At 47.6% G+C, this 22,342-nt stretch overlaps 1 protein-coding gene across 4 annotated transcripts in view; it reads left to right on the top strand.

The window, feature by feature from the left end:
- The window catches only part of LOC147701486 (oxysterols receptor LXR-beta-like), a 319,523-nt gene extending 300,870 nt beyond the window's left edge, over positions 1 to 18,653 (top strand). For all 4 annotated transcript variants that reach the window (XM_086930165.1, XM_086930162.1, XM_086930166.1 and 1 more), the window contains one exon: positions 12,949 to 18,653. In XM_086930165.1, coding sequence (XP_086786291.1) covers positions 12,949 to 13,095 — 147 coding nt within the window. In that variant the 3' untranslated portion in view covers positions 13,096 to 18,653. The remainder of the gene's footprint in view (positions 1 to 12,948) is intronic.
- The last annotated feature ends 3,689 nt before the right edge of the window (positions 18,654 to 22,342 follow it).

The raw sequence follows: 22,342 nt of genomic DNA, 5'->3' as shown, positions 1-22,342 counted from the left end.
CCCCTGCCCGCCGTGTCGCATTTCTCCTCAACCCTCCCCTTCTCTCTCTTCCCTCCGTCCATTGGTCACCTACTCTCACACAATCTGCTTATTTCCACCCCAGTGGTTTTTGTAGTCTTGACTGTTCATCTCATCCCTCTCTCTCACACGCTCCTGTGTGGGCTGTGGGCACATCAGGACAGGTCTGTGAGGGGCGTGCACACTGCACTATAGGTGCACTATCATCCATTGCCAGCTCAGACATATGGAATGTCTCCAGCCGTGAATTCACCTCTTTGACATGTAGGGTGCACTTCTTTTCGTACAGCCCTGTTGAGGCTTCAGTAGGTTTAGTCTGAACACGTCACGGGCAGCATGCCAGGGTGCAACGATCATTATAGCTGTACGTCGCGCACAATGTCTGACCGCCCCAGGAATCGGGTGTGTACGCCTCTTTGTGTTCTCTGCACTCAGTTCTGGCTCATGTTGCGCTGTATGTTGCAAACTGTTTCAGTTGTGCAGAGGCTGTGTTCTTTCGGTGCATTCGCCTTTTTCCTTGTGTTTTTCAGTTGCGTACTGCTCTGTGTGTAGTCTTTGCATTTGATGCACGCTGGTTTGGTTTTGTATGGGCTGTGTGTTCTTTATGTGCACACTGCACTGGCTTAGTGCCCCGTCTTTGCATTTGATGCACGCTGGTTTTGTTTTGTATGGGCTGTGTGTTCTTTAGGTGCACACTGCTCTGGCTGTGTGCAGTATGTCAAGTCAAGTCAAGTCAGAAATTTATATAGCGCGCTACATACCCATAGGGTCTCAAGGCGCTTGAGGAAGGGGGAAAATTACTTGTCGAATATCCAAGTTTTAAGTTGCTTTCTGAATGCTAGGTGGTTCTGAGTAAGCCGAAGGTGAGTGGGGAGAGAGTTCCAGGTTTTGGCTGCCAGGTAGGAGAAGGATCTACCTCCCATGGTGGCTTTGTTGATGCGGGGAACAGTGGCCAGGGCTTGGTTGGAGGAACGTAGTTGACGGGAGGGGGTGTAGAAAGACAGTCGTGTGTTGAGGCATTCGGGTCCAAGATCGTAAAGTGCTTTGTGTGCGTGGGCTAATAGGCGGAAGGTAATTCTCTTATTCACGGGGAGCCAGTGGAGGTTTTTCAGGTGACCAGAGATGTGTTCTTTACGCGGGATATCAAGTATGAGCCTGGCTGAGGCGTTCTGGATGCGTTGGAGTTTTTTCTGGAGTTTTGCGGTGGAACCGGCGTATAGGGTGTTTCCGTAGTCCAGGCGACTCGTAACAAGTGCGTGAGTGACCGTTTTTCTAGTTTCGGTGGGGATCCAGCGAAAAGTTTTTTTAAGCATGCGAAGAATGTTGAAGCAGGATGATGAGACATTGTTGACTTGTCTGGTCATTGAGAGTGAGGAGTCCAGGATGACGCCCAAGTTCCGTGCGTGGTCCGTCGGGATGGGTGCTTTTCCAAGGGCCTCTGGCCACCAAGAGTCGTCCCAGGCGGAGGGGGAGGTTCCTAAGATTAGGACTTCTGTTTTGTCTGAGTTCAGTTTCAGACGGCTGTGTTTCATCCACTCGGCTACTTCTTTCATTCCTTCGTGTAAGTTGTTTTTGGCGGTGTTGGGGTTCTTGGTGAGTGGGAGGATCAGTTGGGTGTCGTCAGAGTAGGAGATGATGTTGAGATTGTGTTGGCGAACGATGGCTGCGAGGGGGCTCATGTATACGTTGAAGAGGGTGGGGCTGAGTGATGATCCTTGCGGCACGCCGCAGATGACTTCAGAGGCCTCTGATTTGAAAGGAGGGAGCCTGACTCTCTGAGTTCTTCCGGTGAGGAAGGAGGTGATCCAATCCAGTGCTTTTCCTTGGATTCCGATGTTACTGAGGCGCTGTAATAGGGTGCTATGGCAGACTGTGTCGAATGCTGCGGAGAGGTCAAGGAGGATGAGGGCGACTGTTTCTCCATTGTCCAGTAGGGTTCGGATGTCGTCTGTTGCTGCGATGAGTGCGGTCTCAGTGCTGTGTTTGGCTCGGAATCCGGACTGTGAGGGGTCGAGGGATTTGTTGCTTTCGAGAAAGGCGGCAAGCTGGTTGTTGACAGCTTTCTCGATGACTTTGGCCGGGAAAGGAAGGAGTGAGATGGGGCGGTAGTTTTTGAGTTCGGTGGGGTCAGCTGTGGGTTTTTTCAGAAGGGCGCTGAGTTCTGCGTGTTTCCAGCTTTCCGGGAAGGTGGCGGAGTTGAGGGAGCAGTTGATGACGTCTCGGAGGTGTGGTGCTATGATGGAGTCTGCTTTGTTGAAGATGTGGTGAGGGCATGGGTCAGTTGGGGATCCTGAGTGGATGGAGTTCATCAGGCGGATGGTGTTCTCAGTGGAGATTGGGTTCCAGTTGTTAAGGATGTTCAAGGGGGGAGAAGGTCCTGCAGAAGATTGGGTGGGTAGGTCTTCGGGTCGGTTGTCGAAGCTGTTGTGGATGTCTGCAATTTTGTTGTGGAAGGAGGCTAGGGAGTCGCAGAGGGCTTGAGAGGGGGTGATGTCGTTGGAGTTTGCTGATGGGTTGGTAAATTCTTTGACGATGTTGAATAACTCCTTGCTATTGTGGGCGTTGTTATCTAGTCGGTCTTTGAAGGCGGCTTTCCTGGCGGACCGGATTAGTTGGTGGTGTATGCGGGTGGCGTTTTTGAAGGCGTCTCTGGTGTTGGAGTTCGGGTCTTTTTTCCATGCTTTCTCGAGGGAGCGGCAGAGTTTCTTGGATTTCTTAAGATCATCGTTGAACCAGGAGGCCTTCTTGCTGCTTAGTTTGTTTTGATGTTTTTTCAACGGTGCTAGGATGTCGGCGCTTTTGGATAGCAATTGGGTGAGGTTAATGGCTGCTTGGTCGGGGTTAGAGGAGTGGACAGGAGGGGTTTGGAGGAGCGATGAAGAGATCTGGTCGATGGTGATTTTGTTCCAATTTCTACGCAGGGTGGGTTGAGGGTGGTGGTGGATTGTGGGCTTATTGAAGAAAAAGTGAACGCAGCTGTGGTCCGTCCAGTGAAGAGCTGTGGTGTGGCTGAAAGAGACGTAGTTGCTGGAGGTGAAGATAGGGTCGAGTGTGTGACCTGCAATGTGGGTGGGGGAAGTGACAAGTTGTTTAAGTCCAAGGTTTGCGAGGTTGTCCAGAAGGGTGGTGGTGCTGTTGTCATTGCTCTTTTCCAGGTGAAAATTGAGGTCTCCCAATAAGATGTAGTCCTCGGAGGGGAGGGCGTGTGTGGTGATGAAGTCAGCGATATCGTCGTTGAATTGCGCCCGGGGGCCGGTAGAGAAGGGTGCCTCTGAGTGTGATTTTGGGGTCGGTGTGGATCTGAAAGTGAAGGTGCTCGGCGCTGGTAAGGTTGTCATCTGAGCTGGTTGTGATGTGAATGGAATTCTTGTGGACGATGGCGATGCCACCTCCTGTATGCTTGACGCGGTCCTTGCGGATAATCTTGTATCCTTCAGGGATGGCAATGGTGATGTCTGGGGCTGATGAGGCATTCATCCATGTTTCTGTTAGGAAGGCGACGTCTGGTGAGGTGGTGTCTAGAAGATTCCAAAGGTCGATGGCATGTCTGTGGATTGAGCGGGTGTTGAGCAGGATGCATTTTAGGTGGTTGGTGTTGGGTCTCTGTGGCACGTTGGTGGATGAGGAGTTGGTATTGGAGCCGTCGAACTTGCAGGAGTAGCATGAGAAGGGACCATGGGTGTGTCCAGGAGCGGCTTGGACGCAGTTAAGGGAGCGGCCTGAGTTAAGGGCTAAGAGGGTGGCGGCATCGTAAGTGATGCGAGTGGGCGGGATATTAAGGGAACCAGGGGGTCTGGCACCGGGCGCGGTCCAGGCGCGGACGGGCGTAGACGGGCTTACCTTTGGTGCACCTTCGGCGCGGCCGTAGCGCGTGGACGCTGCGCGTGGGACCATCTGGCCTAAATGGATGGTGGAGGGGGCGGAGAGTGGGAGGGTCAGCTGGGAGGCGGGATCGTGGAGGCGGGCCAGGGGATAGCACAACAACAAAATGGAGGGCAAAAATGAAAGTAAAAGCAGCGAGGGCACAGCACAATGCTCGTCAACAGGCAGCCAAAGGCTCTCAACTCCAGCAGAATACCTCTGCCAAAGCGCCACTCACAAAACTACCAACGTTGAAAGCACAACACAGCAATGAAGTGCAAGTTATAAACACAGAGCGCCAAGCAAAATAGTACAACCAGGTTTCAAAAGCGCCAAACGACAATCAGCTTCAAAGCGCTACTGCAGTATTTGCATTTGATGTACGCTGTATTGATTTTGTATGGGCTGTGTGTTCTTTAGGTGCACGCTGACCTGCCTCTGTCTTTACCGTCTTTGCATTTGATTTGCTCTAGTTTTGTATTGGCTATGTGGTGTTTAGGTGTATGCTTATTTATCCCTGTGTGCATTTGTGCATGCTGCTTTAGCGGTGTACTTGCTCTGAAACAGGGTGCAGCAAAAGCAGTTTTTCATAAGCTGTGTGTTCTTTAGGTTGGAGCGTCCTAAATTTTAGAATGACAACTATTGCGACTCACCTAGGTTTAATGGACATGTGGTGTGCCCCCCCCCCCATGTCATTTTTTCTAATACTGCTACATTTATTATTAAATAGCAATATCGAAAATCTAATTGCTTGCATATGCTGGGACTTTTTCAACTCGACTAAACTGGCGCACGATCCACCTGTGGGTCACACAACCCACTGTTTGGGAAATGCTGGTTTGGATGCATGCTGCTTAATCCCTGTGTACTTTGCTGCACACTGCTCGTGTAATGTGTACTGTCGGAACTACTAATGCATGCTGCTTCAGTTGTGCATAGGCTGTGTGTTCTTTAGGTGCACGGTGCTCATGTTCTGTGTGAACCGTCTCTGCATTTGATACATGCTGTTTCGGTTTTGTATGGGCTGTGTTTGTTTTTGGTGCACGCTGCTCTGACTGTGTGCACTGTCCACCACATCCACCATCATCTCCACCATCACCTCCACATCCACCACGACATCCACCTCCACATCCACATCCACCGTGACATCCACCGCCACATCCACCACCACCACATCCACCACATCCACCACCACCACATCCACCACCACCGCATCCACCACCACCGCATGCACCACCACCACCACACCCACCACCACTTCATCCACCACCACATCCACTACAACCACCACCTCATCCACCGCATCCACCACCGCATCCACCACCGCATCCACCACCACATCCACCACCAAATCCACCATCACCATCACATCCACCATCACATCCACCACCACATCCACCACCACATCCACCACCACATCCACCATCACCTCCACATCCACCATGAAATCCACCGCCACATCCACCACCACCACATCCACCACCACCACATCCACCACCACCACCACATCCACCACCACCACCACCACATCCACCACCACCACATCCACCACCACCACCACCACATCCACCACCACATCCACCACCACCACCACCACCACCACATCCACCACCACCACCACATCCACCACCACCACCACGTCCACCACCACCACCACATCCACCACCACTTCCACCGCATCCACCACCACCACCACATCCACCACCACCACCACATCCACCACCACATCCACCACCAGGTGCAAATGCAATGTTCTTGGATTTTCGTCACAATAAAATACACTGAACATAATCTTCACAAAATTAAATTACAAACGTTTAAGCTATTGCCATTTATAAATTACAATAAATTTTATTTAAGTATTAATTATTTACAAAATTAAAAGCCATTGTTATTTGCAATATCAATACATCTAAGTCACGTAAAGACAACACACATTGCATTACAAATGCTATAGGTGTCACATTTGCGAAAGTTAAAACTATTGACATTGTAACTGACAAAGCTATTACTTTTGCTAGTTTCAAAACCAACACATAAATAAACAAGCATTAGAAATGCAATAGGTCTCGCAGCATTAGAGTTAGTGCTTTTAGAATTGTTAATGGTTTTTTTTGTAAATCTTTAGCATGAGGTTGAGGGTGAGTGAGGGTGAGTGAGGGTGAGGGTGAGTGTGAGTGTGAGTGAGGGTGAGTGGGGGTGAGTGTGGGTGAGGGATTGAGGGTGAGGGGTTGAGGGTGAGTGAGGTTGAGGGGTTGAGGGTGAGTGAGGGTGAGGGGTTGAGGGTGAATGAGGGTGAGGGAGGGTGAGGGGTTGAGGGTGAGGGGTTGAGGGTGAGGGGTTGAGGGTGAGTGGGGGTGAGTGAGGGTGAGGGGTTGAGGGTGAGTGAGGGTGAAGGTGAGTGAGGGTGAGGGTGAGTGTGGGTGAGTGTGGGTGATTGAGGGTGAGGGATTGAGGGTGAGGGGTTGAGGGTGGGTGAGGGGTTGAGTGAGGGTGAGGGGTTGAGGGTGAGGGGTTGAGGGTGAGGGGTTGGGGGTGAGTGGGGGTGAGGGGTTGAGGGTGGGTGAGGGGTTGAGGGTGAGTGAGGATGAGGGGTTGAGGGTGGGTGAGGGTGAGTGAGGGTGAGTGTGAGTGAGGGTGAGTGAAGGTGGGTGAGGGTGAGGGGTTGAGGGTGAGGCGTTGAGGGTGAGTGAGGGTGAGGGGTTGAGGGTGAGTGAAGGTGAGGGTGAGTGAGGGTGAGTGAAGGTGAGAGTGAGGGTGAGGGGTTGAGGGTGAGTGAGGGTGAGTGAGGATGAGTGAGAGTGAGGGTGAGTGAGGGGTTGAGGGTGAGGGGTTGAGGGTGAGTGAGGGTGAGGGGTTGAGGGTGGGTGAGGGTGAGTGAGGGTGAGTGTGAGTGAGGGTGAGTGAAGGTGGGTGAGGGTGAGGGGTTGAGGGTGAGGCGTTGAGGGTGAGTGAGGGTGAGGGGTTGAGGGTGAGTGAAGGTGAGGGTGAGTGAGGGTGAGTGAAGGTGAGGGTGAGTGAGTGTGAGGGGTTGAGGGTGAGTGAGGGTGAGTGAGGATGAGTGAGAGTGAGAGTGAGTGAGGGGTTGAGGGTGAGGGGTTGAGGGTGAGTGAGGGTGAGGGGTTGAGGGTGAGTGAGGGTGAGGTGTTGAGGGTGAGGTGTTGAGGGTGAGTGAGGGTGAGGGGTTGAGTGAGGGTGAAGGTGAGTGAGGGTGAGGGTGAGTGAGGGTGAGTGTGGGTGATTGAGGGTGAGGGATTGAGGGTGAGGGGTTGAGGGTGGGTGAGGGGTTGAGGGTGAGTGAGGGTGAGGGGTTAAGGGTGAGGGGTTGAGGGTGAGTGGGGGTGAGTGGGGGTGAGGGGTTGAGGGTGGGTGAGGGGTTGAGGGTGAGTGAGGATGAGGGGTTGAGGGTGAGTGAGGGTGAGGGTGAGTGAGGGTGAGTGAAGGTGGGTGAGGGTGAGGGGTTGAGGGTGAGGCGTTGAGGGTGAGTGAGGGTGAGGGGTTGAGGGTGAGTGAAGGTGAGGGTGAGTGAGGGTGAGTGAAGGTGAGGGTGAGGGTGAGTGAGGGTGAGGGGTTGAGGGTGAGTGAGGGTGAGTGAGGATGAGTGAGGGTGAGGGGTTGAGGGTGAGTGAGGATGAGTGAGAGTGAGGGTGAGTGAGGGGTTGAGGGTGAGGGGGTGAGTGAGGGTGAGGGGTTGAGGGTGGGTGAGGGTGAGTGAGGGTGAGTGAGGGTGAGTGTGAGTGAGGGTGAGTGAAGGTGGGTGAGGGTGAGGGGTTGAGGGTGAGGCGTTGAGGGTGAGTGAGGGTGAGGGGTTGAGGGTGAGTGAAGGTGAGGGTGAGTGAGGGTGAGTGAAGGTGAGGGTGAGTGAGTGTGAGGGGTTGAGGGTGAGTGAGGGTGAGTGAGGATGAGTGAGAGTGAGGGTGAGTGAGGGGTTGAGGGTGAGGGGTTGAGGGTGAGTGAGGGTGAGGGGTTGAGGGTGAGTGAGGGTGAGGGGTTGAGGGTGAGTGAGGGTGAGGTGTTGAGGGTGAGGTGTTGAGGGTGAGTGAGGGTGAGGGGTTGAGGGTGAGTGAGGGTGAGGGTAGGTGAGGGGTTGAGGGTGAGTGAGGGGTTGAGGGTGAGTGAGGGTGAGGGTGAGTGTGGGTGAGGGTGAGTGTGGGTGAGGGTGAGTGAGGGTGAGGGGTTGAGGGTGAGTGAGGGTGAGTGAGGGTGAGTGTGAGTGAGGGGTTGCTCGCTGGGTGCTTAAAACTAAAACCGGGGGACAAACATAATTCGCTCGCGGGCCTTACAGAGTCGCTTTGAACCCGACGATCACTTCTGCAGTTAATAACAGGGACTAACATATCAACAAGTTATGAGAACAAATGTGTTCACGACGTTACCGCTGCCGCACAATTATGCATGCGCCATTACCTCAAGTAGGGCCTGGGGGAAATTGCCCGTGCAGAAATTGAAATGAGGGTATTTGCGCACACCTTGTAGTGAGGAAACAAGCGCATAAACCGTTTGTTCTTCATTTTTTCAAAATTACCTCTGAGCCCAACTGGAGAAGGCTATAAGAGTGCGCGCGTGATACATGCACCGTTTATTACATTAGCAGGAACGCGCGGGTAAATGCTGTATTCTCGTCTACAATCGCCGTACAACGCATACTAACGAAAAGCTGCACTGCCAGACATAAAGATGCCATGGAGACCGAGAGCGAGAAACCAGAGCTTGAAAGAGGTGTACACACAGAGAGGGTCACGAGAGAGACCCGGATGGAGAGAGACGGGACAGGGGAACAGTAGAGGAAGGGAGTGGTGATGGAGGCGGCAGGGAAACAAGGCTAGCGGCAGGCAGGCAGGGGAGGAGAGGAGGAGGGGGGAGGAGAGTGAGTGCGCGCGTGATGCATGGAGGAGAGAAGGAGGGGGGAGGAGAGTGAGTGCGCGCGTGATGCATGCACCGTTTATTACATTAGCAGGAACGCGCGGGTAAATGCTGTATTCTCGTCTACAATCGCCGTACAACGCATACTAACGAAAAGCTGCACTGCCAGACATAAAGATGCCATGGAGACCGAGAGCGAGAAACCAGAGCTTGAAAGAGGTGTACACACAGAGAGGGTCACGAGAGAGACCCGAATGGAGAGAGACGGGACAGGGGAACAGTAGAGGAAGGGAGTGGTGATGGAGGCGGCAGGGAAACAAGGCTAGCGGCAGGCAGGCAGGGGAGGAGAGGAGGAGGGGGGAGGAGAGTGCGCGCGTGATGCATGGAGGAGAGGAGGAGGGGGGAGGAGAGTGAGTGCGCGCGTGATGCATGCACCGTTTATTACATTAGCAGGAACGCGCGGGTAAATGCTGTATTCTCGTCTACAATCGCCGTACAACGCATACTAACGAAAAGCTGCACTGCCAGACATAAAGATGCCATGGAGACCGAGAGCGAGAAACCAGAGCTTGAAAGAGGTGTACACACAGAGAGGGTCACGAGAGAGACCCGCATGGAGAGAGACGGGACAGGGGAACAGTAGAGGAAGGGAGTGGTGATGGAGGCAGCAGGGAAACAAGGCTAGCGGCAGGCAGGCATGGGAGGAGAGGAGGAGGGGGGAGGAGAGTAGGGGAGGCACGGCCTAGCGGCCGTGCAATCAAGTATTGAGGGGGCGGAGCTGGGGGAGGCTGTGGAAGAGAGTAGGCAAGGCGACACGGCGGGAGGGGGCGGAGCGGGTAAACAAATACGGACATGCACGCGCCCGTGACTTTTAAGGTCAATGCGCATGCGCATAAGCTTAATGCGCATGCGCATTGACCTTAAAAGTCACGGGCACTGCAAGGAATCGCCACGATTCCTTGCAAGTTAGATAAAGAGTCGATGAGCCCCCATAGTCTCGCTTGCTCGATGCGCATGCGCATCGACAGGCGAGACCTAAAAAAGTGTCATTTACAATACCAATTGCTCAAACTTTCCTAATGCGAGACCTATTGCATTTCCAATGCTTGTTTAAAATGTGCGCTGTTTGTGAATTCTCACAGGAGATAGAACACAAAAATGAAGGGGAGAGACCTAGCTTTGCACTCAAAGTCGGACTCCACCTAGGAACATACCGGTCATTTATTTTAAGAGCCTGCAAAGGACGGAACGTGATACTAAATACGACTAAATAAAAACGTATGTATCCATTTGTAACAAACACTTGCGTGCTTTTTTACTTTCGTTATTAGTCATGGTTCATGAACACAGCTGTAGAACACATTTAAAATAATTTCTATTTCCTGAAGTGTGTAGAGATAAAGGATAAAACTACCGACTTTTAGTAATTTTACATATTTCTGTACAGGGCAGGACATCAAAATACTGATGGTGCCGGTAAAAAAAACTCACAGGTGTCAGCCCGGCTGAGACAGCTTCCGGCGCACACACACAGCAGTACCAGAGTACTTCACAGATCTTTGAAAGACCATTTACTTGTTAATGAGGCTTTATTGTTCTTTCACCCCTCCAGTATTAGAAAGAAGCCACCCAGAGTGCCCAAGAGGCTGACGATCTGACCCCAGATCTAACTAATTGCAGCATATGCACCCATTTCAAAACAAAAGTAGGTGCCCTCGGGAAAGGGGGTGGGGGGCTGGAGTCACTGGCATATGCAGTTTTGGGGGCGTCAAAAGTAGAAATCGAATGCCAGCACCCCGTAGGGCGGCAATGCCTATTATATTAAACACGGTCTGGCACTGAGGGGTCACTTGCAGCCTCTGTTATCTGAAGAGCGTGTTTGTTGTGCAGGTAGCAGTAGCCCAACAGGTGAGGGTGGAAAGGTCGCTGGTGCGCGAGACAAGCAGGGAACGGTCCCTACTGTGCCATTGGAGGTTGCATAACTGAGGAGGAAGAGGGCAGCAGCTCGCCACAGGCCATGGGCCGTCAGTGAGTGTGTCTGAGTAAAAGTATTAACATAACACCTGCCTGTGCCTCAGTCTGTGCCCTCCCCACTGTGGGTACGAACAGTAGTCTCACTCTCCTATTACAGGTTTTAAAACACAAACAATAAATACATAACTAAGTAAAGCAAGACAGAGTAGTCGCAAAGTGGGAAGATTGGTTATATTTACACTCAAACACACTAGCGCCACCTTACAGAGTTTGCCAGAGAAGCGATTTCTGAATAATGAGTGTAAAAGCGATAAGTTGTATTCCCTACGTGTGTTTGCTTTTTTCCAGTATGTTACTTTTTTTTTCAGGCAGCATATTACTGTAGCCTAGTGCATAATTTGAATTGAATTGCTTCCATGTGTTTATAGAGGGGCACAATTGGGTTGCAGCTGAAGGCAGTGTGAGTTTCTCTCAGTGGGGCAGTATGGAGTTCAGTGGGGGAGAGAATGTGGCACTCTGCAGATGACAGAAACTGCAAGGCTATTAGACAAATTGCTTGTGATAGCACTTTGCAAATGGCAAAGTCTTCAGATGAATGTATAGTGTTGACCAATAACAACCGAGCGCATGTGTGCATTGTCAATTTAAATAAATGTGGAAAAATACTAGCTGTAGAGTTGTCTTTTGCTTGTGGCAAAAATAAATGTGGATACATACAGAAAATATGCCCAAAAAATAAATATGGATAAATATAGATGGAAATGGCAAAAAAATAAATACCATAAAACCGTGAGCCCTAGTTATATATAATAATAATAATTCCAAATTTGTAAAGTGCAAATGTATCACTCCTAAGGGTATCCAGGCACTGAGACAGGTCAGAGATTTTGTGAGCTATTGCCCAGAGTCACATGATGTTGAACTGAACTGCTGCCGGCGTAGGGGATCGAACCGTTAGCCCTGTGCTGTGGAGTCAGCTGTCTGGCCGCTGCACCACACCTCTTTGAAAACAGGAAGTAGATTCATGTTTACTTATAGACATGAATAAGCTCCTGGTAGAGGGGGGAATCGTGTCAACTTTGTACTTCTCTTTCAGCTGCTATAAAGATACAAATTAATAGGATATCATGATGTCTGAGCCTTTTCTGTGTATTTCAAGAGGTTATCTCTGAAAACGCCTGGGAGAACTGGATGGTGAAAGCCCCTCTGGGATTTCCCTTGTATTAAGCAGGATAGGCTCGTTAGGACAGTCTCCTCTGATACTATGCTCTGCATCTTGGACTAGAATAGTCCCTGGAGAGCCAATGAGCTTTATACTTAGAGGAAGATCTATTTTAACTCCTGTCAATGTATTTAGGACGAAGAGACCCTGGAAGCATGAGCATTCATAATAAAGCTTTACTATCTTCTGCCTCATGGGCCACGTCCTACAACTCCTTGCAAACAGAAGTGAAAAAGGCACTTGGGGATTCCTCTCCATAGACCAAATGCCGAAAAATGTTTCTCTTTATCAGGACTTTCCAAATGTTGTCTTCAAGTTAAGATTTTAGGGCATTCAATATAAATATTAATGCGGTGACTGTACCTATGTTAGATGAATATATGGATTTGAGCAGGACATGTTTTTGTTATCATTGGGTCTGTGAACTCGAGGAGATTCAAATTCACGCATGTTCGGAAACCAGGGCTAGAAATTCGATTAACACCATAGTTGTAGTATATTTTGGTAGCTTTGAGTGCTTTTCATCATTTTCTATTCTAGGGAATTAATTCTGAATGATGCCAAACGCTTGAAAACCGAAAAATAGATTTGCCTTCAGCACTGAGACATCAAACACCACAGCTAGTGCTTCCACAGCTAGCAAAGCCTTCCTCTTTTGCTATTTCTGTATGTAAAGGTTTGCCCAAACACCTGAATGTTTTTGCTTGCCACATGCTAATTCCTTTTATTGATGCTCTGTGGCCCCTACAAAAGACTGCAAATGCACCCCACTTTGTAGCTGAGGTGCCACATCTCTCAGCACTGAGAAATGCACAAACATGCTAACCTGTTACGATGCGATATATTGCTATGAGTAGTTGATCGTGTGGAAGGTGAAAGGTCCTGAAAAGGGAATGTGTGCAGTTTAGCTTCTTCGACTGCTTTGAAGCTGTGGTGTACGCTGTCCTTGCTGCTAGCCTCTAAGCGCATTCATAATGCATTTGTACCTTTCTCATCTCTCCTCTCCTCAGGATCACCTGATGTTCCCACGCATGCTTATGAAGCTGGTCAGCCTACGAACTCTCAGCAGCGTGCACTCTGAGCAGGTGTTCGCATTGCGCCTCCAGGACAAGAAGCTTCCCCCCTTACTCTCTGAGATCTGGGATGTGCACGAGTAATGGCTGCTGGGAGGACAACGCAACACGCACAGCATAGCCTGCTCTCCACATGCCTTCTGCACATGAACTGTTTAGGGTCAATTGCTTGACAAGCAGTCCCAGGTGAGACCTGGACACAGGCCAGATCTTGTGCATTCTCCGTTCCACCTCTACTCCGCTCTCTCCCACGAAGGGGGCGTAGAGAGCTTTACCATCCTCCTTAATGGGATGGGCCAAGCTTTGATAGCACTTGCTAACAAGCAAGCACTTGGTAGTGACATTGACAATAGGCACTTCAGGAATTGCCACCTTGGCCTGATGTCCAGCTGCAGCACGATGAGTATTAAACCTAACTTAATGGAAAGAACTGTCTATTAAAGAGACTTTTAGTCCTAAGCAGTATCCAGTCATGACCGAACATGATCTTCCTTCTCTCAGCGAAGAGATTGTGTGACTATAGGACAGTCCATTTCAGATCTTCCAGATTTGAGTTCTTCCGTTCGAGGGCCTACCCTTGACTGCCACAGGACATCTTTCCATTGCTCTTTCATATGCTGCTGTGAGTGACCCTCTGTGGAGCCATTAGTGGTGTAGGTAGAAAGCACTTTATGTGGTCTTCAGCTCTGAAGAGTTAATGGTGTGAGATTAGAGCACTTGAAGTGGTCTGCAGATCTGGAATAGTTAGTTATGTAGCACTAAAGCATTTCATGTTATCGCCATGTGTGGCAAAGTTAGTGATATGGGGTTAGAAAACTTGAGTTAGACTGAAGGACCAGGGTGGTCAGTGGTGTAGGAATACCTAAAATGAGATGAGCAGCAGGAAGGGAGATTTTAGTTATTTAGCTGTACACCATGAGAGATTTTCTGAATGTCTGGAGATGATGGGGCATGATTATAGGATGTAAGGTGAGCTGCTTATCTTTGTTTGCTCATCAGGAGATTCTGTGGCAATGTGCATGGAAAGGTTCATATGGGAAGGTATGGTCTTATAAGTACCCCATAGTTTCTGTGCTGTGAAACACTTAAGGCAGGGTTGAGAAATATAAGGGGGCAAATACAAGGGGACCATTCTCCTGATAGCAAAACAATGTATAATTTCCCTGTGTACTAGTATAAAGCAGGGCATATACGCACTACCCCTGATAAGTAGGCCGTGGAGACCCTAGTACCCCAACATGCTGCATGGAGACACAAGTTCCACTGTTAGTGGCATTAAGCAGTATTGAGAGGCACTGTTACCTTTAATACTAGTGTAAGGAACTAGGCTATAATCAACCACTTGAAAGTCAGAGCTGTCTTTCAAAGCCATATATGTTGGACCTCATTTTGGCTTTGATTGTTCAATAGAGGGTAATTCTAATTCTAACCATGGAGTAGACATGTTGTCCACTGCAAAGCCCCTCACTAATGGTATAGAGGCCTACGTAGCGTTTAGGTGGATAAACACTGTTTCTTTTTGTTCGGAGTATGACCGAGCCTTCTTTGAAATGTAAGTAATGCTACTATTTCCTAAACAGAACTGTCCTGCCAGTAGATGAGTGAAAAATGATGTAAAAGAGCTCTACAACCCAGGTAAGCACGGCCTACCAAAGGGGTGAGTGATGAGCACCAAATAGCATTCAATACAGGTACGTGGACTATGGCCTTGTCTTCCACATAGCCTCCATAACAGGGATCCTAGAAGCATGGGTCTACTTAGGAAGGCTTCTAGAGTTTACATCGTGAAGGTTAGGGTCCGAAATTGCAGCAATCCGTTCTTAGAACGAGTCTCTGGTGTGTGGTCAGACATTTCCTGCATATTAAGGACGTTACTAGAGGTCACTTGGGCCATGGAGAATGCAGGAGTATATTTTAATTGGCTTCCAGGTCGTCTTAGATCTGAATGAAGGCGGTCAGGGCCAAATGTGTCTGGCGTGAGGACATTGCGTAAATGATTAAAGTGCTCATTTATAAGGAAAGTTCTGTAGTTTCTTTGAATGTTGAATATGTGGAAAGTTGGAGACCAGAGAGAGAGCATGTGGATACTGCTGCCAGGAGGGCTTGGGAATGCGTTCTTCTGTTCTTAGCCTTACATGCTTTCTTACACCAGGACAAGATGTCTTTCAGACTCATTCTCCGCTCTTTGCCTCTGGTGTGTCTGAATGTTAAACTCTGCTAGTCTGTCCCTGGCAGACTTCCTCCTTCCTACGACATTGTGCTTGCAGATTGAGAGGAGGCGTTAAAGACGCAATGGAGTAAAGCAGACAGGTCTTCACCTTTTGGGCATTATTGTACCTCACTCCTTCCAGCCTCTGTTTAAGTACTTTATTTGCTTGGTGGTACTCCGGCTGGACTGAATGAGATGAAGTTGCACTCTGGTTTGAGAGCCTGCAGCAATGAGTCTCAAAAGGTGACAGCCATGAAGTACTATCACAAACCTCAGACTGACGGTCGGTGATGTGCAGCACTTTACAAAAACTCAAAGTAAAATAAAACAAATGAACCCATGGCTTAACACTGGCTCCAGTTAAATGATGCCAACTCTCATGTCCCTCTAAAAACACACATAGCAGTTTGGAGTTGTTTGTTTCCATAAGCATCCGCATCGTATGGACAAGAAGAATGGTGATATCAAGAGAAAGACCATGGAAAATAATGCTGCCATTTTTTATAGGGAGTGTAGAGACGTTGGCGCTGCATGGGGATCAGGTCCTTTGGAGTGTCTGTAATACTGACCCTCATCATTCATGTTTGTATGAATGCACGCATGGTGTGTGTTCTGCTGCCCCCTTTTCCTTCGGAATGGTGTCAAGAAGGGCGGCTAGTTTTATAGCCTCCATCCGGCACCATGTACCAGTGCTTCGCCTGAGGCACACTGACGCAAAGCTGCACTAGCATCATTTATCTCTAGGCGAGGTGAAATTTGGATATTCTGCTGCTACAGTAACAGGTTGGCACAGTTTAGTGGCCACAATATGACTTGTTTTTTCAACCACAAATTTTTGTGTGTTTAACCATTTGACCCTCTTGATCTCCCTGCCTTACGACCTGGGCAGCTGACCTTTGAATGGCGGCTCTTACACAGGCTTGAAGGAGAACCTGCTTGCACACATTTCCTCGACATTTTTTTCTCACATATTTTCTTGACATTGGTTTGCTCATTAAAATGTAAGCACTGGAGTTAGCAGGCTCGGGAGGGCCCAGTTTGTTATCCTGCCCCTTCCCCTATATGTTGGCTCCCACTAATCTCATCTTATAAAGCCCAGAATTTGCAGTTGGGGGTAGAGAAGCAGTACACAAAATGGTTTTTGCGCACAGGAGGCATTAAACGAGTTGTGGGGATACATTTGTGGAGAACATCTTTTTATGAGCAGAAGGGGCGCTGAAGTTGCTCTTGGATCCTTGTTCAAGACTTCCAGGACTTGTTACCTAATGTTGCAGAGCTCTTAAGTTTTCTAGGTCCTTGTGACCCAATTTTGTCGTTTTGTGTTTGGGGGCTTCTAGTCCTAGTATATATTGTGATAAAACAGGGCTGCAAGTCCTAGAATGCAAATTTGAAACCTCGACTAGATGACCTAATTATGGGTAAACTTGAGCACCCTGCTCTTATGTATAACTTGACCAAGGTACACCAGCCACCATTTAACATCCTAGACTGAGAGTTCCAGGAACTGGGTTGGAAGTGACGGGGAGAGTCAAGAATTCAAACCTTACTGCATTCATGTAAACCTCTACTCCTTTCTGCAGAGCAGAATGAAAAGCATTGCGTTTAGTTTATGTATTCGGGACAGAAACTTAAGGGGGTATTAAGATGAGCGTTGGCATTTGGTTGTAGGTCCAGCATTTCCTTGTTTTTCAAAGTGGAAGAGAAGCACTTTTAATTTATATTATTTTAATTAGACCCTTTTCCACTTCACTGTTGCAGAGATTTAAAGCCCCTCTGTGAAAGAGTAGATTATAGCTAGAAAAATCGTTTAAATGATAACACTGTTTATATTTGTATATATTAGTGATTTAGAATGTACTGTACTCTAGTATCCATGCACTGCAGTTGGTCTTGAATTGTTGCAGGTCTTTATCGCCCATTTGGTGTATGAAAGGTATTCCTTCACCCAGAGACCTCAAAAGTGAAAAACAAATATATCTATTTCTATATATATATATACATATATCGAAAATAACCAAAGCATGATCTCCACAAGGGTGACTGTCTGGCTGTTAATAGTTTACTGTTTCTCAAACTTGCAGAAATTTACCACGACCTTTTGAGTGTAAGAATGGAGAGATGTCATGGACATAGCCAAAAATCTGTGCTTATTTTTTTTTATTTAAAAAATTGTTTTGTTCCAGACAGTACCGTCACAATTGACCTTTTGTGGTTGGAATGCTGTGGGAGGCATTTTATGATTGGAGACCTTGTTTTAATATGTGGCGACTGAGGACTGTTGTGAAATATATTTTACAACCATGCACTAGATGAGAGGTATTGAAACGAAGTCCCCAGAGGCCACAGTTATACCAGATTTTCAGGGTTACCATTCATCATGTAAATAATTTTAGTCTTAATTCCTTGTATATAAATCTATTTCATGCTAATATTGCAAAAACCTGTTATGATTGCAGCCCTCAGGACTCTAGATTGACATCCCTGCGTTAAATAGTTGGACAGGACAGATATTCTTTTTTTCTTGTTCACGGTATACCTTAGCAAATTGGAGAGTGGGGCTTGCTTTTTTTCCAGCTCCACGTCTGGGACACGTGGGCAACAAAAAGGTGAACTGCTGGTAGTAATTCCTCATATTCGTTTAAATGATCAGTTTGTGGTGGTTCACAGTTCGTGTGGTTTGACAAGTTTGGAATAGAAATCGTCCCATTGTTTTTAAGATTGCTTACAGAGTGGTTTTTAAAAACTTTTTTGCATTGCAGATCAACAAAAAATTAGTTTATTTTCCTCAAAATCGCGTTGGGGTCCATTGTTTCGCCCAAAACTGTGCTAATGTGCAATGTGACACATTGTTTTTAACTTCTGTCTGGGGCATAGATGTTCTATATATCTTTTCCCAGAATCCAGCCCAAGCCACAGCTCCCTAATGTGAGAAGCTTTAAGCATTTGCTTTGCCTTAATTGGAGAGCTACTGTTCATGCCTCCGTAGTCCTGCACTACATCCTCTCTCCCTCAGGATGCTCTGAATATGTGAATGAATGTGATGACAATGTTTACTTGGGTCCAACCTTTGCTAGCCAGTTTCAGAAGCCCTTTGAGATCAGTCTGCGAAACAGATCCTTTGTTTTCTTTTTTTTTTCACTCCTTCCCCACTTTAGGCACTGTTAACCTTCAGTGCTATTTTTCACTTCATCCTGTCTCCTGAATCCTTCCTCAAGACTGCCATTAGGTCTGCAGGCCCTGGTACTACAATCTAACCTCACTGTGCTAAACGTCAGGCATAGAAGCCTTTTGGAGGGGGAGAGACTTCCTGAGGAAATGCTGACTGGTGCCCTGTGTTAAGCCTGTACTGACATGCAAAGGGCCAAAAGGGGCCGTTGCTGCACTGCCATATTTGGAAAAGTCTTGTTAAATAAAAAGGGCCTGTTTAACACTGCCAAATGTCTCTTTTCTAATATCTACGGTTGGTTTATCTTTCACCTCACGAAGAAATCTCGTTTTGGGGCCTTTTGAAGTAGCTGTACGGTGGCACACTACCACTATTCAAAACAATTGTTAAGAAGTAAATTGGTCAGTTGGGAATCTTTGCATGTGTAGCTTATGATATTTTTCATTTTTGTTGTCCGAAAGATCTGTGTACTGTGAACCGTCCCCGCAATGCTGAAGTATTTAAGTGTAATCATCCAAGAAGGAGACCCATGTTGTAAAACTATTCTAAAAAGAAAGTGACCTTTCCTTCCCCGCATTGCATCTTTCATAGATTGACATGCTTGAATTATTCTCCATCATCATCATCGTAAGTGTTGGAAGATAGCCTATCCACATCATTATCTGTGCTGCTAAGCTGAAAATGAGGTGAGATGCTCTGATCTCTTACCCACTGTAAAAACACCAGAGCTCTGTGCTTTGCTATCCGGAAGTAAAGAGTTCTAACAGCGATCTGCTTTTTTCATACTTGATTTAGTCCTAACTTGAAAATTTGGATGAACATTCCTGCTACAGAAACATCATCTTGCCTGCAGCATAATATGAGTACATTTCGCCTTCTTCTAGGGTGCTTACACTTTACCACTCCTTTTGCAGAGTTTTGAAGTAGCTCTGTAGGCAGTTGGTCCGTTGGAAAGCATTTCCTGGTGTGTTTACTTCACAACATGGCTCTGACTGCCCTGCAAACTAAAGAGTCTCTGTTCAAACCTTGTCAGAACGCCTCCTCCATAGAAAATCAGCTGCCTCCAGGGACCACCTTCATGATTACCAGGGCTCTTCCAGAGCTTCTGCCCTTCTACTTCTGCTGACCATATGCCTTCACTCCACTGTGTGGGCAAGTCCTCGAGGACTTTGAGCTCTAGCATCCCTGGCACCACAGGGCCGACTTGCAGGCTCCCCTGCTCTGCTTGATTGGGGGAGATCCTCAGCCAGCTACAGTGGCATTACCGTCTTTCTTCCTCAAAGTACATTATAAAATGCGGCAGCTGTACAGCAAAAGACTCCAGAAAAGGACCATTTGCCATTTTCTGCTTATGGTTGCATGCTCCTATTGAACCTTGGTGTGGTCTGTGACTTTGCCTAAAGTATTAAGCACAAAAGTCACTCAACCTACGTGGCAATTACCCTACATCAGATGAAATTGTGCCAATATATTGATTTGGGTCTACTAGCACCCAGTTATTATACATGTTAGGATCTTTGTGGTAGACAACATATGGCGAAAAGAAATGACAAGATCGGAACTGCTTACTTCCAACTGTCATCAAATGCAACACAACACCCTGCCTACTTACATTCTAACACCCCAACAGTTCAATTCTGTTACCTTGCTATATTTCTACAACTGCGTTCAGACATATATGCGCCTAACCTATCACATTATTTTTTCTTTTTCCCAAAATAACAATGAAACAAAAGCAAAACAAAAAAATTACAAAAACAAAATCACTATACGCAAAACATAATACCCTTGTACATAATATAATAAACATTTCAAAATTTTCCCCAAAAAATAACTAAACACCAGCAAACTTTAGCTGCACCTTCCAGTTATAAACCACTGGTTACTTCCTGAATCTAAGCGGAATCTGCCTGGCACGGGTGCTCTTGTGGACAGTGAGTTTGGCATTTAATTCAGGAGCTGTGGTCAGTGTGTGGACTTGGTTAGACAGTGCAGGGACCTGTACAGTCTTACCATCACATTTGACAAACTTTTTTAATTTCCAGCAGTCGGCACCATTTATTCTGATTGCATTCTCGCATTTTTTATCTACCACAACATGATAGCAAATTTGTTTTGTCATACGCCCCTTTTCTGATGCGTACCGTATCTCCAACTTCAATTTTGTTCTTAACCCGGTTACGCTCATAAAATATTTCCTTTTGTCTAACTTTGGCCCCAGCCACATTTTTCTTGACTTTGACATCATGCTCATCCAGTTTACCTCCAAATTTTATCCATCTGCTCACCCAACTCGGACAAACGTTTGTGGTGGCTTCCTACCCCTCAACAACTCGAACAGGGACACTTGTGTAGTTGATTGGGGACATGATCTATAAAACCGTAACACTGAACGAACCACATTCAAAGCGGCACATCTATTAGCTATTGCAAACACTGAGTCAACACCTTGTTCGTGCGCTCATCTTTCCCTTTTGGGTGTGGTAAAGTGAAAACTTGAGATGCCTAAAAGCACCTTCTTTAAGAAACATTTCTATCTATCCACTCTAAAACTGAACCCTATTGTCTGATATAAGGAACCTGGGAAAATCCTTCCTGGAAAAAATTCTCTAAAAAATCACGTCCGGAGGGTTTCGGGAACCAGTGTCCCCGACAACAGATAAAAGTGAGGTCGAGGACCTCACGACATGTGCCGCAACTTACCAATAAGGGGCGAACGCCGTCCCCGGGCCCCAGAGGGCGTTTGATGGTGCAACGGGAAAACAGAGGGCCCTGCCATCGATGTAGAGGCCGGGGGAAGAGATTACTCCGACCAGGGCAGGCGAGCCGAAAGAAGCTTTATCTGGCGCTTCCACCGGGACTTCGGCTTGATGTATTGGCAGACTTCGCAGTCCGTTGAGTCGTAGTGTTCGCCCAGACACCACATACAGATAAGATGTGGGTCCGTTGTAGACATTTGCCGCGAACAGGAAGTACAAGTTTTAAAGCCCAAAGGCATCATACACTGTTCCCGATTCGAAGCGTCAAAAGGGGCCTGTAAACAGGACAGGGGAACCGCTTACTCCGGATCCACGTTGTATGCGGAAAAGAAGGAAACCGACATCAGCGCACCGGGAGAGACTTATAGGACCTCGCTGACCTCATGTATGTGGACGATGTCAGGACGGGGTCGTTTGGCATCGTCCCGCAGCACGCAGAGTTGCTGCTGCAAAAATAATTCCGGATCCAGTCTGACACCTGGGGATATTCTAAGCAAAGGAATCTGCGGCTAGACAACGTCTCTACCAGACACATTGTTACTGAAGGTAAGTAACTCGTACATTATCCACCAACATGCCAAAAGTTCCTTTTCTATTGTGGAGTAATGCATCTCCAACTCTCTCAAAACTCACGAAGCATTACAGATAGTGCTTTCAATTTTACTCTCAAATAGTGTAAGAATTGCCCCCAACCCAACATTGGATGCATCTACCATTCTACAACATTGTAGACTCGGGTCAAATGGTTTCTATACCCTGATTTTTAACCCACTCAAATGACTCATGGCATGCAGTGTCCCATTTGAAAGCTACATTCTTTTTCAAACGAGTGGTCAGTGGTTTAATGTGGTACATGTAATCCGGGATGAAACGAGAATTAAACTCGCACTTGCTCATGAATGACTTCAAGCCAGACTTATCAATTGGTAGTTTAGCATTGAAGATGGCCTTCACCAGCCCTGGCCCTGGCTCAATACGATCACCTGAAACCACATGTCCAAGATACTGAACCCTGGTTTTGCTGATCTCAAATTTTCCCCTATTTTTACAAAATACCTCTGTTCGAGGCATATGGGCTGCAGATGGTACATTATGAATAGATCGCCATCTGGTGTTGGGCTCGGATGATTGCACTTTGTTTTTCTCTTGGAGAGTCTTTTGTATCTTGGTGACTCCTCCCTTAGTTGGTAGTGCGCA

Source organism: Lissotriton vulgaris, chromosome 7, assembly GCF_964263255.1.
Source record: "Lissotriton vulgaris chromosome 7, aLisVul1.2, whole genome shotgun sequence".
Lineage (NCBI taxonomy): Eukaryota > Metazoa > Chordata > Amphibia > Caudata > Salamandridae > Lissotriton > Lissotriton vulgaris.
This window is presented reverse-complemented; position numbering and strand designations above follow the sequence as displayed.